This window comes from Heptranchias perlo, chromosome 33 (genome assembly GCF_035084215.1).
Source record: "Heptranchias perlo isolate sHepPer1 chromosome 33, sHepPer1.hap1, whole genome shotgun sequence".
In the NCBI taxonomy this organism is placed as follows: domain Eukaryota; kingdom Metazoa; phylum Chordata; class Chondrichthyes; order Hexanchiformes; family Hexanchidae; genus Heptranchias; species Heptranchias perlo.
The window spans coordinates 16,989,789-17,008,798 of NC_090357.1; the positions used below are offsets into that span (position 1 = coordinate 16,989,789).

General features: G+C 41.9%; 1 protein-coding gene across 2 annotated transcripts in view; it reads left to right on the forward strand.

Moving 5' to 3' along the window:
• The window catches only part of LOC137301505 (protein Aster-B-like), a 558,548-nt gene that overhangs the window by 171,641 nt on the left and 367,897 nt on the right, over positions 1–19,010 (forward strand). Inside the window, exon 1 of one of the 2 annotated variants that reach the window (XM_067971029.1) lies at positions 12,228–12,956. The exons of the other annotated variant lie outside the window; for it this stretch is intronic. Within the exon in view, the coding sequence (XP_067827130.1) occupies positions 12,616–12,956 (341 nt within the window). The 5' untranslated portion in view covers positions 12,228–12,615. Of the gene's footprint in view, positions 1–12,227; positions 12,957–19,010 lie in introns of those variants that run through there. 2 annotated transcript variants of the gene reach the window in all.

The following is a 19,010-nucleotide window of genomic DNA, read 5'->3' on the forward strand; positions in this document are numbered from 1 at the left end:
ATTTCTTTGAAGAGATGACAGACATAGTAAATGATGGAGACAGTGGATGTTACCTACCTGGATTTCGGGAAGGCATTTGACACTGTCCCACAAAATAGGCTACTACATGAGGTCTAAGCCTGTGGGATAGATGGAAATGTATTAAAATGGATTAGCAAATGGTTGGTTGGTAGACAACAAAGAGTGGTTGTGCATAGGCAGGTATCTGGTTGGCATCCAGTTACCAGTGGAGCGTCACAAGGTTCATTGTTGGGGCCACGATTGTTTTGATTTTTATAAATGATGTTGAGGAAGGAATTCTGCCCAAAATGTCTGAATTTGAAGATGATAAGAAAAAAATTGGGAACACAGGCAAATGATGAATATCATTGCACACCAATTCAAAAGGATCTGAACAAGTTTGATCATTGGGCAGAGAAATGGCAGATGCAGTTTAATACAGGGAAATGTAAGGCTATGAGATTTGGCCGAGGGCAGGTTGATGTGGATCATGGTCTAAATGGGAATGTACTTCAGGTATCAGAACAGGACAAAGATCTTGGAGTTTTAGTGGACAGGTCAAAAATCATCAGTGCAATGTCCCAGGCTCTTTTTTTAAAAAAAAAGTGTAAACAGAATGTTGGGATGCATAGCAAGGTATATAACAAAGAAATCCAGAGAAGTCATTTTAAAAATGTATTTGGCCCCGGTATGACCATATCTGGAATACTGTGTGCAGTTTTGGTCTTCTATTTCAAAAAGCATATTCAGTTATTGGAGGGGTTAGAGAGAAGGGCTACACAGTTAATCCCAGAATGTAAGAGAATGGTGTATGAGGAAAGATTAAGACTCCTGGACCTTTTCCCTTGAAAAGTGAAGATTTAAGACTAATGAATATGATAGAAGTGTTTAAAGTTATGAGCGATTTGGACAAATTAGATCCAAGTAAGCTTTTCTGCTGTGTACAAAATTTAAGCTCAAGGGGTCATATCTACAAATTAAGGACAACTAAAGAAAATAGGAAATGCAAGAGGATCTTTTTTACTAGAAGGATGGTAAGTATGTAGACGGGTGGAACAAGACAACATAATTAGTTTCATGAAAGGAACTGCACAGGTTTTTGTCAACAAATTGCATTCAGGGTTATTAGAAATACACTAAGGGAATATTGTGGTTAAAACAGAAAATGCTGGAAATACTCAGCAAGTCAGGCAGCATCTCTGGAGAAAGAAACAGAATTAACGTTTCAGGTCGATGACCCTTCGTCAAAACTGGAAAAAGTTGAACATGAAATAGTTTAAAGCAAGTACAGGGCCAGGGAAAGGCGGGGCGGGGGGGAGGGGAGGGCAGGAGTGATTAAATGACAAAAGGGATGATGGTGCAAGACAAGGAGGGTGGTAATGGGACAAGTAAAGAAACAAAAGATGGGTCTAGAGGAGGTGTAAATGGCAACGTCAGAGCCATTAGCAGCACTCGCTGTCCAAAAAAAAGGGGAGCAGTGGTTATAATCAAAAGTTATTGAAATCAGTGTTGAGTCCAGAAGGTTGTAAAGTGCCTAATCAAAAGTTGAGGTGTTGTCCCTCGAGCTTCCGTTGAGCTTTATTAGAACAGTGTAAGAGGTCGAGGTCAGAGTGGGAGTGGGACGACGAATTAAAATGGCAAGCGATCGGCAGGTCAGGGTCACGCTTGCGGACTGAGCGGAGGTGTTCTGACATTGCCATTTACAGCTCCTCTAGACCCATCTTTTGTTCCTTTACTTTTTTTTAACTCGTTCATGGGATGTGGGCGTCATTGGCAAGGCCAGAATTTATTGCCCTCGAGAAGGTGGTGGTAAGCCACCTCTTTGAACCGCTGCAGTCCGTGTGGTGAAGGTTCTCCCACATTGCTGTTAGATAGGGAGTTCCAGGATTTTGACCCAGCGACGATGAAGGAATGGCGATATATTTCCAAGTCAGGATGGTGTGTGACTTGGAGAGGAATGTGCAGATGGTGATGTTCCCATGTGCCTGTTGCCCTTGTCCTTCTAGGTGGTAGAGGTCGCAAGTTTGGGAGGTGCTGTCGAAGAGGTTTTGGCAAGTTGCTGCAGTGCCTCCTGTGGATGGTACACACTGCAGCCACAGTGCGCTGCTGGTGAGGAGAGTGAATGTTTAGGGTGGTGGATGTGGTTCCAATCAAGCGGGTGCTTTGTCTTGGATGGTGTCGAGCTTATTGAGTGTTGTTGGAGCTGCACTCATTCAGTCAAGTGGAGAGTATTCCATCACACTCCTGACTTGTGCCTTGTAGATGGTGGAAAGGCTTTGGGGAGTCAGGTGGTGAGTCACTCGTCGCAAATACCCAGACTCTGACCTGCTCTTGTAGCCACAGTATTTATATGGCTGGTCCAGTTAAGTTTCTGGTCAATGGTGACCCCCAGGATGTTGATGGTGGGGGATTCAGTGATGGTAATGCCATTGAATGTCAAGGGGAGGTGGTTAGACTCTCTCTTGTTGGAGATTGTCATTGCCTGGCACTTGTCTGGTGCAAATGTTACTTGCCACTTATGAGCCCAAGCCTGGATGTTGTCCAGGTCTTGCTGCATGTGGGCATGGACTGCTTCATTATCTGAGGGGTTGCGAATGGAACTGAACACTGTGCAATCATCAGCGAACATTCCCCATTTCTGACCTTATGATGGAGGGAAGGTCACTGATGAAGCAGCTGAAGATGGTTGGGCCTAGGACACTGCCCTGAGGAACTCCTGCAGCAATATCCTAGGGCTGAGATAACCACTACCATCTTCCTTTGTGCTAGGTATGAGTCCAGCCACTGGAGAGTTTTCCCCCTGATTCCCATGGACTTCAATTTTACTAGGGCTCCTTGGTGCCTCACTCTGTCAAATGCTGCCTTGATGTCAAGGGCAGTCACTCTCACCTCAGCTCTGGAATTCAGCTCTTTTGTCCATGTTTGGACCAAGGCTGTAATGAGGTCTGGAGCTGAGTGGTCCTGGCGGAACCCATACTGAGCATCGGTGAGCAGGTTATTGGTGAGTAAGTGCCGCTTGATAACACTGTTGAGGACACCTTCCATCACTTTGCTGCTGATTGAGAGTAGACTGATGGGTGGTAATTGGCTGGATTGGATTTGTCCAGCTTTTTGTGGTCAGGACATACCTGGGCAATTTTCCACATTGTCGGGTAGCTGCCGGTGCTGTAGCTGTACTGGAACAGTTTGGCTAGAGGCGTGGCTAATTCTGGAGCACAAGTCTTCAGCACTACAGCCGGGATGTTGTTGGGGCCCATAGCCTTTGTTGTAACCAGTGCACTTAGCCATTTCTTGATATCATATGAAGTGAATCGAATTGGCTGAAGACTGGCTTCTGTGATAGTGGGATATCGGGAGGTGGCCGAGATGGATCATCCACTCGGCACTTCTGGCTGAAGATGGTTGTCCCGTTACCACCCTCCTTGCCTTTTGTCATTTAAACACTCCTGCCCTCCACCCTATCAGAGGCCTTCTCTTTTGTTCTTTCCTCCCCTCCACTTCTCCCCCACCCTTTCCCTGGCTCTGTACTTGCTTAAAAACTGTTTAATCTTCAACTTTTTCTAGTTCTGACAATGGGCCATTGACCTGAAACGTTAACTCTGTTTCTTTCTCCAGAGATGCTGCCTGACTTGCTGAATATTTCCAGCATTTTCTGTTTTTATTTCAGATTTCCAGCATCCGCAGTATTTTGCTTTTGAAACACTGTGGTTAGGTGGGCTAGATGGACCAAAGGTCTTCTCCTACCCGAAACTGTTACTATATAAGTAAGCCATCAAACTCAGATGGATACCATTCCATTAAGCTCATTTCTTAATACCTGCTCTATTGAAATTGCAATGCCAGAAATAGAATACATATTTTGAGTCAGCTTACTGGTTGTGTTTTCCTTTTTTAAAAAAAAAACTAATGGAGCACATAAGGACATCAGCGCAGAATGCCTCAGACAGCAATTCAGTGACAATATGCGTCATCCTATTATATAACACATTTCTGGCATTTGGAATCTGGAATGCAAACACATTTACAGTTGTATGGGAGCCAAGTGCTGTTGTAGAGATTATAAGTTCAAGAGCCAAGCAGCTTGGGAGTGAACCGAGGCTGGTTGTACTTTACTTTTGGAAAAGGATCTCCGTCAGATTCACAGCCCTTCTGCTTTCAAAACTGTAGTGCGACCAGTTGTCGGAAATAATGGCAGCCTTCTCCTTGCAGAGTATTATCATGGTTGAATGAGTCGCCTTTCATGAAGAAACATTTATCATTCTTAAAATAATATGTGGAATCATTCCATTTTATCTGTTTGTTTAGTGAGAAGTAAATAGCTTCTAATGCTGGAAGGATGCACTGATCTTGGTTTTTGAAAGTGTTCTCTCTATTCCTTCCTATTTCATTGAACTACTTGATTGATGTACAGTTTATTGTGTGAGCAGGAGCCTCCTGAAGACACTGATTTTGATTTAATACTTTAGTGTCTCACTATCAAAAACAGTTTTTCAACAATGAAAGGCTTTTTGTATTGAACTCATCGAGCTTTCGGAGCTGGTGGCTGAGATATAAAAATAAGTTGTTCTTCCCAGCTCCCCCATTAGCTCAGTGGGAAAAGCAATGTATAACTCAGCCATACTGACAAGAAACTCTCAGATTTCATCCCTGATCTATTGTCGGCCAGGATGGCAGTTGGATGCTACAATTGGCCCCAGTGCCCTATGTTGGGGATAGTGCAAGGGGAATAGTCAGCTCGCACACAGACTATACCGTTTTAAAAAAAATATATAGCTAATATAAAATTTGTTGTCCTTAAGGGTTTTCAGATTGAGGCTGTTAATATAATTGAAGATTTTGAAAACGATTTCCAACATGTGTAACTCATTGCTAAAAGGTTGTAACAACCATGAATGATTGTAACTATTTGAGGTTTTCTTCTATAGTGCCTCCAGTATCTGGTCGGAATTTATGTGTGAGGTTCCAATCTTTTTGCTCAGGATAATTATCACAACTGATGATGGGCACCATTTCCCATGGTGCAAAATGACACAAAGTAGACCCAATCAGCCATATATGGCACAAAGTCACCATGGGAAAACTTTAGTGCATAAGGATTCTGTTGACCTTAACGAACGGCAGGCAAATACTGATCTTTTCAGGAGAAGCAACGAACCTGAGTTGGGATGGGGGGATATTTGTATATGGTCTGTAGTTGTGTCTGGAGCGGATGGGAGAGCAGGATCAGGTGTGGAAGCAGTTGAGTCTTGTTGTTTGCTTTAGCTTATGCCCTCGTAGCAGAATTGTCACCAAGGGAGCATATTGGAAGCAAACATGATCAGCTGCAAGCCTCAGTGATCAGCTGCAAGCCTCAGTAACCAGCAGACAACAATTATCCAGGATAAAACAGTCGAAAGCGCAGCGATCCTATAGAGTAAATTGCAACAGTGGTTCTGATCATAGGCCTATGATATTTTCAGTGATTCTTTCTCGGAACCTTCACCAGTTATACAAATTGAAATTTGCATAGCTGCTGTGTGTTTACTTTCTGCCTTCACTGGTAACAAAATGGAACAAACTTTGGTGTGTACACATGAGGAGTAACACCAAGGGGATGCTGTGCTTAGGTGATGCTCATGAGAATGACACTATTATTGCAAGCCTCTGCAAATGAATATATGTGAGTCGGTGTCTTCTAATATGTCTGGCTTTAATGCTTATTTACTGTAATCAGTGGAAACCATAATTAAGTTTAGCTGAATTTTCTGGTGATGTCTTTGTATTTGTTCTTTGCAGTTTGTAATTTGGAGGATGATTTCTGCTTTCATACATGTTGAGGGGAAGGGGGGAGCAGTATATGGTGAATCAATCTCTCTCAATCATACCCAACACTACAGCAAGTAAGAGAATCTGTTTTAGTGAAGGCCTTTGAAGTTTGACTCCAGTATTGGATCTGGGGGGTGGGGGGGGGGTCACAGATTTATTTATTTGCTCATGCAAAATCTTCAGTTTATTGATGTTCTGTTCCTTCAGTCTTCATGAGGTGGTAATTTGCGAGCCTGCTGGGTTTCTTGTTGGTGCACTGTTCCTCTGCACTCCAGGTCACTGCCTGGGCGTAAGAAGAAAGAGAAAGACAGTTTAAAGGGAGCTGAAAATGAGAGAAAGGTATAACATAGGAGGCAAGGAGCAAGGGATTTAAGTGTCTTGAAAAAGGGAGGAGAGCAAAGGAATAGAAAGAAGGAAGTTTTTTTAAAAAGAACTATGTTGAGAGACAAATCTTCATCAAGTGAGCCTAAACCCTGATCACCACACTGAACTTGGACCTCAATTTCAAGACAGGTTTGGAATCTGGACCTTCAATTTTGCTCAGGTCTCCTATTTCCACTTCTCACATCTCTCTGCAAAGGACTTCCTGGACGCATTGAGTTTTTCTGTTTAACTTATTCATGTGATGAATGCTGTTCCGCCATGTATACTTGTGTGCGCATATTAGTTACAACTCTGGATCTAAGCATATTGTCTCTCTATTGAACACCTTCCAGCCTTGCTTTAGCCACGCTTCATCACTCATCTTCTATGACTTCTGCCTCCCATAATTTTCAGCAACAAGCTCCTCTCGACCTTCCACCCTACCCAATGATACTTAACAGCAATTACTTACAATTCTGTAATGCTCATTACACACAAAGAAGCATCAGTTTTTTACATGGTAGCCGAGGGGAGGTCATGGAAAGGAAAGCGGGTCAGGAACAGGCAACGTTAGGGTCGAAGGGGAAGGTCTTAAGGAGGCTTTTGATGGCTGGGAGATGGTAAAGCAAAGAAGCTGACGGAGGGAATTCCAGAATGTAGGGGTAAGGTGGCTGAAGCAGTAGCTGCTTATGAAGTGGAGGAAGCGGGGAATAAGACGTAGGCCAGTGTTGGTGGACCAGAGGATGTGTGCAGGAACATGGGGCCATAGAGTGATTTGAAAGTGAGGATGAGAAAATTAAAGTTGATTCTCTGGAACATGGGCAGCTAGTGGATCTTGGCCAGGGCTGGTTGTGATGTGGAGGCAGGTCAAGACAGTCTGGATGACTTGCAGTTAATGGGTAATGGAAATGGGGAGGCCAGCAAGTAGATTATTGGAGAAGTCCAGTTAAAGGTGTTAAAAATGCAAATTATTTCAGAAGCAGAGGGGAAGAGGTGGAAGCTGGCAGTTTTGTGGAAGTGGAAAAAAAGCCTTGTTAATGGATTGGATGTGGAAGAGGAAGATAAGGGTTGAGCAATACATTAAGATTCTGTACACTGGGTTTAGCTTGAACTGGCAGTCCACGAGAAAGATGGAGTCGAGGCCGGAAGCATATTGGTGTTTATGCGCCATGGAGGATGCCTTTGGTTTTGCCGATAATGAAGCTGGTACAAGTTTTGACTTAGCTGTGGTGTTGATGGAGAGAAGGTGGCGAGGCTGAGTGGGTATCATTATCATACATGTAAAAACTGACCCCATGTTTCTGGTTAACATTGTGGACAGGTATCAGGTAAATGGTGAAGAGAAAGGGACCAAGGATGCAAGCCTGGGGTGCACCTGGGGTACACCTGAGGTGTCTGTGCAATATAATGCATGCGATGTGACATGTAGGTGTGAACCAGGAGAGAACAATGGCATGGAGGTGGACTGGGGTGGAGAGATGTTCCAGGAGAATAGAGTGGTCAACAATCTCGTTAGGATTTGGAGATGAGTTCATACCTCCATCATAGTAGGTAGTTTTTCACGGTGGTTGGAGCTTCATTGAGAGGGCTAGATAGTAAATGTGGAGGTTGCAGCAGTCCAGTGTCTATAAGGGGCAGAGTTGGAACAGGTTGTAGAATTGTCTGAGGTTTTCGTGGAGGACATAGTCATCAGAGTAGCCCAATGATTTACACGTTGGTTGTTGCTAGGGGAGCAAAAACAATGTAAACAATTTAAATACATGTCCTGCAGGAATCCTTGGGCGTCCACTCAGGATCAATAGTGGGAAGAAACTATGAACACCTTAGGTGCCAAAAATATTTGAAATTCACAGGCTGAGGATCAGGAGATTGTGTTGGACAAGTGGGACAGTACTGGTATTGAGTGCAGAAGTTTCTGGTTGGTGAAAAGGAGTGGTGTTGGTCATACTGCAGGAGCTGTTCCAGTAGTAATTTCATAATCCACATTTTTCTTGCACAGAAGTTATCGGGAAGATAGAGATAGTGAACAAGTTGATGGTGGGAGAGGAGGAAGGGTATCTCTGACAGTGGGATGATAGTGGATTCACTCCAGGAGCTGTATGGCCATCAGCTGACCTCTTCTCCCACCTTCCTTCCAGGCTCCAATCTCTGCTAGATGAGCCTATGTCATCTTTGCTCTACGTTAGATACTCTCTGCCATGGCCACCTTGGCACCTGCTGGTTCTTCCAGAGTAGCAAACCCGATTGCCTCATCTTTTCCAGTGAAAACCTATCGAGTTCATTTACTGGGGTTAATCCTGCTAACTGCCTGCCTCCTTTCCAACCTCTCTACTGGTCAGGTCAACCACTGGTCCGCTCCAGAATGTTCACTCCCTTGCGAACAAGACCCTTCTGATCCATGACTTCGTCTTTGACAAATCTACTATTATCCTGGGCCAAGTGGAAACGTGGCTTACGGGCAGTGACTCCTTCCCCCCTGACCAAAACCAGCCTGCTTGGCTATACGTTTCATCATATCTACAATGGTGACCTTGCTCTCGTAGGCATCTTGACTTCTCCCCTTACTCCTTTAGCATCTTTTCTTTAAACACCATACCCTCTTCCACTCTTCTCCTTTAAAACCCTTGCTGTCTATCGACTTCCCAAACCGCGTGGCGACTTCTTTGTTGAGAGCTCTTCCCTTACATTTTTCTCATTTTTGCAAGGAGTGACTGCTTACCCTTTGTGATTTAAATCTTCACCTAAATTCCCCTTACCCCTCTTCTTCAATTTCTGTGCCCTACGTGCTTTATTTAGTCTCCCCCTACATAGTAACATTCTCACCCACACAATGGCACTCCTCTAACCATGCCATTACACAAGGCCTTGCCACCTCTGGGTTTTGATCATCAAGAAGGCCATTTAGAATCACTTCCTCCCTTTCCTCACCATTTACATCATCAGGTCCACCCCTAATCTCAGATCCTCTCCTTTTTGTCTCTGGAAAAACTTTTCGCAGCTAACACATTCGCTAACTCCCAGCACCCTCTCCTCTGGCCCCCCAGCCACCCTGCCACCGCTGCTCAGAGCCATAAGCAAGGGATAAATGGAGTTTCAGTTTCTGCTTTGCTCAGTTCCTGGTATAAGATACACCAGGTGGGGATGCACCAAGAGATGGCTGTAGTATATCCCAGCAGAGGGAGTGAAAATTGGGAAGAGTGTTACTTCTGGAAGTTCTCCAGCACCTCCCGGCAGCAGGCTATATGTGTCCTTGCAGCTCAGTGGGATAAATAAAAGATTAAATGGCTCAACTTGACCAAAGATGAGGGATAATGTTTTATTGTATGGATTATAAATCGTGTCAATCTCTATTTGCATCTGCACTTACTGCTAACTTTCTAAGTAAGCAGTGGCTCCTATTTTTATTTTATTTATTCTTCACCTATTTTAAAATATTCTCTCTTCATGTCCACACCTCTGCCAATCCATTTTGTATCACTGGGTGTCTGGAAGGGACTGAGAGTAGTTCGGATTAGCTTGTCTTCCGATTTCTCATCCTGACTACCACCTCCCTTTTGCTGACTCCACTGAGATTGCGAACTCGCCATGTAAGGATAATTTTGTAGCAAGAAAAGCTTTTGATAACAGATTCTGTATATTTAAAAAAAGCACCGAATCAATCATCTGCTATCTGTTCCACTGATGTTAGTATGAGTGCAGTCACTGGGTTCTGGCTTGTTATCAGTAATGTGATTCCTGTGAAAGTTATTAAAATTTTGCTTGGTACAGAGAAATTTCAGCTGCTGGAGTTGTGGCTTTGCTTGCCAAGGTCTTGTGAAAATTACAGGTTGGAACAAACACATTTTGAAAGACAACTTCACCGTAATTTTATTTCTAGACAACCTGATGGGCCACTTACTATTGCTAAATTTATACCATTAAGACACATTATGGATAGTTGCTCAGTGTTTTGAAGACCAATGTGATGTAAGGATACGCCCATTCAGTCTTCTGTACTATTGCCCTTTTATCTCATTGTATAAGATATATTGGGTACTGAATAGAATGATTTGACATTTATTATAACAGCACTTTAGCTAATCACCTTTTAGAGACAGTAGACCAAACGTATATAATCAGATGATTCAAAGGACAGATGTGTCAACAACTACTTGTATTTATATAGTGCCTTTAACATAGAAAAATGTCCTAAGGCGCTTCACAGAAGCATAATCAGACAATAATTGACAAAATTGTCTTGTTCAGTTTGCTTTTTAATCTGCCTCTGGCCTATTTGATGTGTTACGTTCACATCTACTCCAATGGCCTTTTTTTGGCTTGGAACACTGGTTCCCTAGCAAATAGTCCTTCACAAATTGTTCTCACCTCCTATATTGTCTGAAGTATCTTTTTGCTTTTTTAATGAAATCAGTTGCAACTTTAATGTTTTGTCATGAAATGTTGCAGAATTTGTAGAGCTATCTGAATGTGACGATGGTCATGCTTGTACATGCACCTTTTTAAGTTGAGTCTGTCAGATTCTCAACTAGTGACACAAAATTTGGTGTTTTAGCCCTCAATGTAGGAAAAGTGATTTAAATAAATGATCTTTGTATTGCATTGTTGCTTTTTCAGCAAAGATTGAAAGTGCAGCTGCAATGATCAGATTTGGCCTTTACCCACAAATGATGTTGAACATTTGAGTTTTTCCATCCCTCTGCATGAAGGCTATGTTTTGCTCCTGAGTTTGTGAGTTGTCCATTTGAAAGAATGTAGTGTTGCAAGAATGGGAATTGTTTTAATTAAGTATTGCCGCAGGCCTTGAGAATCAACATGCAGATTCCAAATGTGGATTAAGTCAATTGGATATCTGTGATAGGATGCCATTTTCTGAGTTTTGGGATACAACAAATGTTTTTTTGGATAGTCGGAAGGACACTAACTAGTGTTCAATGTAGTTGAGAAAATCCAAATATAAATAATTGAGCACCAAACTGAAAGTATAAAAAACCTCACTGTGCTTCATTCATATACATATACATATCCACCGTACGTGGAATATATAGATTTTGCTTTCAGATTACAGTGGATTATTCTAATCTCATATTTGCTTTATTGTAGGTCCTGTAAGGTAACTCTTCTTTTGAGGGTTATCCCAGATAGAAAGATCTTGCACCCTACAAGATTGTAAGTGTGGCTTTCCAGGCAAGAAAAAGTATTAGAACTGGAAATCTCTTGCATGTTCTTGCCCTAGGGAAGATCTATAAATATGGTAAAAATTGCAAGCACCTTTTAAACAAGGCTCACCTATATATTTTCTTCAGCTACTTTAAAATAAAACAATCTCGTTTAAGGAGGATTTTCAAGGGAGTGCTTTGAAAGACACTGTAGTATCCTTCTCCCCCTTCCCCCCCCTCACCCCTCAAAAAGAAAGGCATTTTTATGGTAGATGTGAATCACAACACTGGTATGTCAGCAAAGAATTGTACTGTCTCTTCAAAATGTACAATTATAGTATGAATATAAACTGTTGTATAATCTGTAATATGCTAGATAAACAGAATACGTAACTAGTCGTCTATCATTCATGTACTGAATATTTACAATGGATAAAACAAATCTTTACTCCGCTTTAGGGGAGCACTGCTGGATGAATGAACTTGCGTGTGCATCCTGGTTACTGAGTCACTAACCTCCAATCTCTCTCTTATTCTGCTTACATCTTTAAAAAGAATATTTTGTTAAATTGTTGTGAAAAAAAATTGACACCGTGATGTGGAAGAAGAATGACATTACCATGTAGATGTGGGATTAGGAGGTTGGCCATCCTTCTGAGGAAGGTTTGATAGATTGCCATCCTGCTTGTTGCAGCCGCTTAATAATGTAAGCATGGTCCCACGGGACAGAGAGTAGAATTACATGCTGCAATTGCTTATGCATGTTTAATCTTCTGCGTTATCTAATGTTACAGCTTACCTGACCAGCACAGGTCTCTTCATCACACTGCTGCTGCTCAAATAAACAGGGTCACTCCCTCTGTGGATTTTTGATTGGTTTTTAACTTTTGTTTACAGTACCTACCATCAAAAAGTATGGGTCAGTAGGCATCCAGCCTGCTAATAGCTTGCTGCTGACAGTCTACCTGCTCTGGAGACCTAAAGGACACTGAAGAAGTTTCAGCTATAATATTTCAATTTGGGGACCAGCTAGAAAAGACTACACTTCTCAAAATCTTTAATTCAATACATAAGAACTATTTGACTGGCACAAAACCCCACTTTATTTAAAGGAAAACCACAAATAAGTAAAATGAACGGGTACTGGATCTAATCTTACGATGTGAGTGGTTTCACAGTGACAGCTACGATTTTCTGGTGTGGGACTGGTGAGCATTCAATTTTTTTGTATAAGACTGTTTTAGAACTGCATTTTACAGCACGATAAAGGAATCTTGCACAAACCATAGAGATGACTGATATGCTGCAGCTTCCTGCTGTACAGATCTCATCTTCAGGCAATGGCAGTGTGGCCTGGTCAAGGTCTTCAACTCCAACGCTGCGTAGAAAGCGTTTCAAAATGAAGCGTTGGAAGAATGTTCAGAGTGAGAAAGAACAAATTGTGAACAACATTTACTGTGGCTCGATAACCAAAGAGTACCTACAGCTTCCATCTATTGAAATCACTCCGTCAAGCGATGAGGATACACCTTGGTCAAATTGCTCAACGCCAAGTGCTTCCCCTCGTCGAAAACGCTTCCTGTTGAAAAAATGGCTGAGAGTTCGTGAGAAAAGGGAAGCAAGTGAGACCAGGTAGGTATTGAACATCGAACTGTGAAATGAACAATTAATGTGAAGTGCTGTAAAACAGAAACCTATATAATCATGAAAATCCTGGCACCAAACAATCCTTGTTCTTTTCTGGAACACTTAGCAACTAGAATAACTGTCTGCTTTCATATTAACGACTAACTACGTCCTAAGCAAAACAAGTAGGACATAGAGCTTCATTGCACAAGAAGCTGAGCGCAGTTTATCATTGCTTGCCTCTAGAGAGTGAAATTGTATCTGCCATATAAAGTATGGCTTTCAGACAAGGTTGCCAGTGTGTTTCTAGTTTCTGATACAAATATAGTTATCTCAACCCCCTCCCCTCATTCACACACGTATTGTATGTAAGTAAATATCCAAACATACTTAAAGTTTGTTAGAATTGGCAGTATTGCAGCGAATCGTAGATATCCTAACTAAATTGCTGTGTGTTTTCTAAAATGATCTTGGAAGTTACTGCTTGGTAATGGTTGTGAAAAACACACAGGTTTATCAGTCTTTAATAGGCCAACTGGGAAGTGAAAATACTCTGAGCAGTGGAAGAATCTTAACCTGTATTGCTCATACATATCTCCTAACGGCTTGACCAAAGGCTGTCACTGATGATGTTTTTCCAGTTGCCCCAGGATGGATTATCTTGTCCTTACTACCAAGAGGGGTAGTGTATATTTGGGATGGGATGGGATGGGATGGGATGGAGGAGAGTGGAGGATAAGAAAATGGGAGCATGTAAAAATAAAATAATTAGAATGAAAAATCACAAGTTGCCACATATTCAGCATTGATTTGTGACATCTGAGGGAGTCAAGTGGATACGCAAGGTTCTTGGCAGAACGAAGGATACCAGCATCAATGATACATGCAGAAGGAGATAGCCTGCTAATATTAGAGCATACTGACCTGCATCAGAAGTAATAATTCTTATTAAAAATGTAATGCTATGATAGTGCACCAACGAGTCTATTGAGTAATGTACAATTTTGTACCTTACAACTAGTCTTACAATGTAAGACAGTCCAACTAGACACTATTTTCCATTTAAACAACTTAGCTAACATTACAAGCTTTAGGGTTTTGTAAAGGAGTTAAATCTGGGTTGCACTCTTCATGTGGAAGTAGTCATCATCCGCAAATACAACGTCAGATTCCACGTGTACGCTGATGACACCCAGCTCTACCTTACAACCACCTCCCTCGACCCCTGCGTTGTCTCTCATTTGTCACATTGCTTGTCTGGCATCCAGTAGTGGATAAGCAAAAATTTCCTCCAACTAAATATTGGGAATACCGAAGCCATTGTCTTTGGTCCCTGCCACAAACTCCGTTCCCTAGCCAATGACTCCATCCCTCTCCCTGACCACTGTTTGAGGTTGAACCAGACCATTCGCAACCTTGTTGTCCTATTTGACCCTGAGATGAGCTTCTGACCACATATCTGCTTCATCACCAAGACCGCCTACTTCCACCTCCGTAACATCGCCCGTTTCCGCCCCTGCCTCAGCTCATCTGCTGCTGAAACCCTCATCCATGCCTTTGTTACCTCTAGACTGGACTATTACAATGCTTTCCTGGCTGGCTTCCCATCTTCCACCCTCCATAAACTTGAGCTCATCCAAAACTATGCTGCCCGTATCCTAACTCGCACAAACTCCCGTTCTCCCGTCACCCCTGTGCTCACTGACCTACATAGGCTCCCGGTCTGGGAATGGCTCGATTTTAAAGTTCTCGTCCTTGTTTTCCAATCCCTTCATGACCTCACACCTCCCTATATCTGTAACCTCCTCCAGCCCTACGACTTTCCGAGATCTCTGGACTCCTCCAATTCTTGCCTCTTGCGCATCCCTGATTTTAATTGCTGCACCATTGGCGGCCGCGCCTTCAGCTGCTTAGGCCCTAAGCCCTGGAATCCCGTCCCTAAAGCTCTTTACCTTTCTCTCCTCCTTTTAAGGTGCTCCTTAAAACCTATCTCTTTGACCAAGCTTTTGGTCACCTGTCCTAATACCTCCTTATGTGGCTCACTGTCAAATTTTGTTTGATAACGCTCCTGTGAAGCACTTTGAATCGTTTTACTACATTAAAGGCACTATATAAATGCAAGATTTTGTTGAAGGTTAGAATTTCTAGAAGAGACAGGTCTATTGCTCTAAAATGTATATGTTTAATAAAGATGAATTGTTGGGTGAGGCAAAGTTAATCTGTTAAAGTTTTCTGGCTTGGTATGTTCTATAAATTTAGCAGCAGCTTTAATGTTCCTACAGAATTGTGATACCAGTACCTGAACAGTGAATGTTGTGTTCAGAAGGAATGTTGAGGTTTTGGTTTTGGTTTTCAAGGGTCTAAAACCTGACTGCTCTGAAAACTGCTTGAAGTAGGGTTGAGGTCACAATCAGATCAGCCATGATCTTTTCAAATGGCAGAGCAGGCTCGAGGGGCCGAATGGCCTACTCCTGCTCTTAATTCGTATGTTCGTAAAACTGATATTTAGCAAGCATGTGAAGCGGAGAAATAGAGATGCAATATTAGATTTGCATCTAATCCACCAAAACTGATTATTAACCTGGACATGTGCTCATCATCTACACAGGTACAAAAAGTAATCAAAAATGCCAATGGAATGCTGGCTTTTATTTCAAGGGGGCGGGAATACAAAGGGGAGGAAGTGATTCTTAAGTTATGCAGAGCCTTGATCAGACCCCATCTGGAGTACCATGTTCAGTTTTGGGCGCCACACCTCAAAGGATATATTGGCCTTGGAGGAGGTAAAGCGCAGATTTACCAGAACGATACCAGGGCTTAAAGAGTTATGAGGACAGGATGCATAAGCTTGGCTTTCATTCCCTTGGGTTTAGAAGGTTGAGGGATGATTTAACTGAGGTGTTTAAAATAATAAAAGGACTCGATAGGGTAGATACAGAGAAGCTACTTCCTCTGGTGGGGGAATCCAGAATAAGGGGGCACAATCTTAAAATTAGCACTAGGCTATTCAGAAGTGAAATCAGGAAGCACTTTTTCACACAAAGGGTAGTGTAAATCTGGAATTCCCTCTCCCAAAAGGCTGTGGCTGCTGGGTCAATTGACATTTTGAAGATTGAGATTGACAGATTTTTATTAGGTAAGGGTACCAATGCAAATCTAATATTGCATCTCTGTTTCTCTGCTTCACATGATAAAAAGCAGGTAAATGGAGTTGAGGTACAGATTAGCCATAATCTGGATGGCGGAACAGGCTCAAAGAACTCCTGATCCTATGTTCATCTTGTTCTTACTGTAATAGTACCTGTATTTATATAATGCTTTATCAAGTTGAAACACTTCAAAGTGCTTCACACAATGAATAACTTTTAAGTCCAGTGACGACTTATGGAGAAAACATGGCAGCCATCTGCATCATTTAAGTAAGAGTAAGAAAGTACTTTGGTTCTGGTGATCACTGTTCAATTTGGTATTGTGACTAAGGTCATGGTAAAAATAACAACAGGATTGTGCAAGACTTTAGAATAGCAGATGAAAAGCAAAATACTGCGGATGCTGGAACCTGAAATAAAAACACAAAATGCTGGAAATACTCAGCAAGTGAGGCAACATCTGTGGAGAAAGAAACAGAGATAAGGTTTCAGGTCGATGACCTTTCGTCAGAAGTGGAAGAAGTGAAAGATGTAAAAGTTTTTAAGCAAGTACAGAGCCAGGCAAAAGGTAGAGGGAGGAAGGGGAAGGGAGGAAAGGACAAAAGGGAAGGTCTGTGTTCGGTTGGAGGGCAAGAGTGATTACTTGATAAAAGGGATGATGGTGCAAGGCAAAGAGGATGGTAATGGGATAAGTAAAGAAACAAAAGATGGGTCTAGAGGAGCTATAAATGGCAACATCAGAACCATCAGCAGCACCTCCTGTCTGAGAAAATGGGAGCAGTGGTTATGATCAACTTCTCCCCCCCCCCTCCCCCCTTTACCTGGCTCTGTACTTGCTTAAAAACTGTTAAATCTTTCACTTCTGGTTCCGACAAAAGGTCATCGATCTGAAACGTTAACTCTTTCTTTCTCCACAGCTGGTGCCTGACTTGCTGAGTATTTCCAGCATTTTCTGTTTTTATTTTAGAATAGTAGACTTTGAAACTGTGAGACGTGTTCTAGGAAAGAATAAGTGGTCTGGGAGGTATGTAGAAGGTAAGTGGCTTGTTGTGCTGTGACATTGTGAATTTCTACACATACTATGTATAATATGATTTGCTGCTTGAGTTTTACATAAAATATCCAGGCTGCAGTCATAATACTGATCACTTACCCTTATTATAAAAAAGTGAGTTGAGGCAAACTAAAATGAGTTTTAGAGGAAATATGAGGGCAACAGAAAGCTGAACTGTAAATCCCAGTGAGAGGGATCCAATGAAAATTTAGTTAGGTATGTATTGGTGAAGGATAAAAGACCAGATAGGCCTATTACGAGTGAAATGGGATAGAATAGAGGATCAGGAATTGACAGAGGTGTTCCAAGAGTTCTTCACACCTGTTTTCAGAAATGTAGATAAGTTCTCTTTTATTTGCTTCCCTGACCTCCACTTCTTCCTCTGTCTTTTATGTTCAATTATGTATTAACATTTGTTTGTTTTTTGATCCTTATCTGGGATTTCAACACTGAAAATATTCAGAAAGCCCCAGCATTTAGACCCATTATTTTTTACCCCACTCCTCCAGCTTCCATTTCATCAGCCAGCAACACCAGTTGCTTTTCAGGCAAAGGAAACAATATTTTAAAGACTACAAAGCTTGGAGATGCTCTGTTAGCAGTTCCTCAGACCCAGGGTGTTAGGACGGAGAAGTAAAACATGTAGGTTGCTCTCAATGTTGTTAAAGTCCCTAATAAATTCCTTTTCAGTGCTTATTATGCCGCTTCTACTTAACCCTAGTTTTGTTTTCCAACTTTCCATTTTTTTCCCCTTTCTGTTCTGAAAGGTACAGATTTATGCTGGGTATGGTCCTGTGGGTGCTAACTGCATTGGTACTTTGCCTAAGTAGATATTCTTCATGTGCGAGCCAAGATGATAATTGTTGCGAGGCTATTCAACTTTAGAGGGAATCACGGAAGTAATCCCTAGCACCATTATTGAATTATGATAAGGATCTTGTCCCTATCTATTTTCTTTTCCCTCCTAATCCAGGACACTGAGACCGATTGTAGAACTTCTGCTGCTCCCTGGCTTTTATCAGGTAGCTGCAAGGAGATGTGGATCGAGCTTGGAACCTTCCCAGTCTCTACAACCCCGTTTCACTTACCAAACCAGTTTCACTGCCTAGTTTAATAGGTGTAACTTGAAAAGCAATCCATACGCTCCATCAAAAGCAAAATACTGCAGATGCTGAAAATCTGAATTAAAACAGAAAATGCTGGAAATACTCGGCAAATCAGGCAGCATCTGTGTAGGAACAGTTCATGTTTCAGGTCAATGACCTTTCAGCATCTATGGAGAAAGATGCTGAAAGGCCATCGACTCGATCCATCTCGAGTCCACAGGTCTGTACTGAGGCTGCAAATGCATTGCTAATTTGGGCCAGGTGATGGACATTTCTAGGTTTTTGAGTCATGTCCTAAAGTGACGGAGTTGTGAACAACTGAACTCATTTTGCTTAGAAGCTGTGCAGGCAGTAGAGAGGATCATTTACTCCCATCTGTCTATTCTAGACTGCGACAGATGACGAGGTTGTGCCAACAAACTGCACCACTCAGTTTTTACCATTAATGAGATTTTTTTTTTGGCTGACCCCATTCTGAATACACCTTTTCAAGTACACAAACTGTACAGTAAACACATTTTGAAATATTTATATTAATGGAGTATAAATATTAATCATATTTATATTCTGTCTAATATGGTTTATTATTGTGAATTTATAAATACCTGCAAAATGTGAAGCACAAAAGAAATTGATGACCAAGCTACACAGGCAGTAATGATTTTTGATGTGTATATTTTGATCAGATTGCACTGGTTCACAGCAGTACAGCGTTGGTGAGTAACAGTGCATTCTTTAGCTGTTCTCTTTT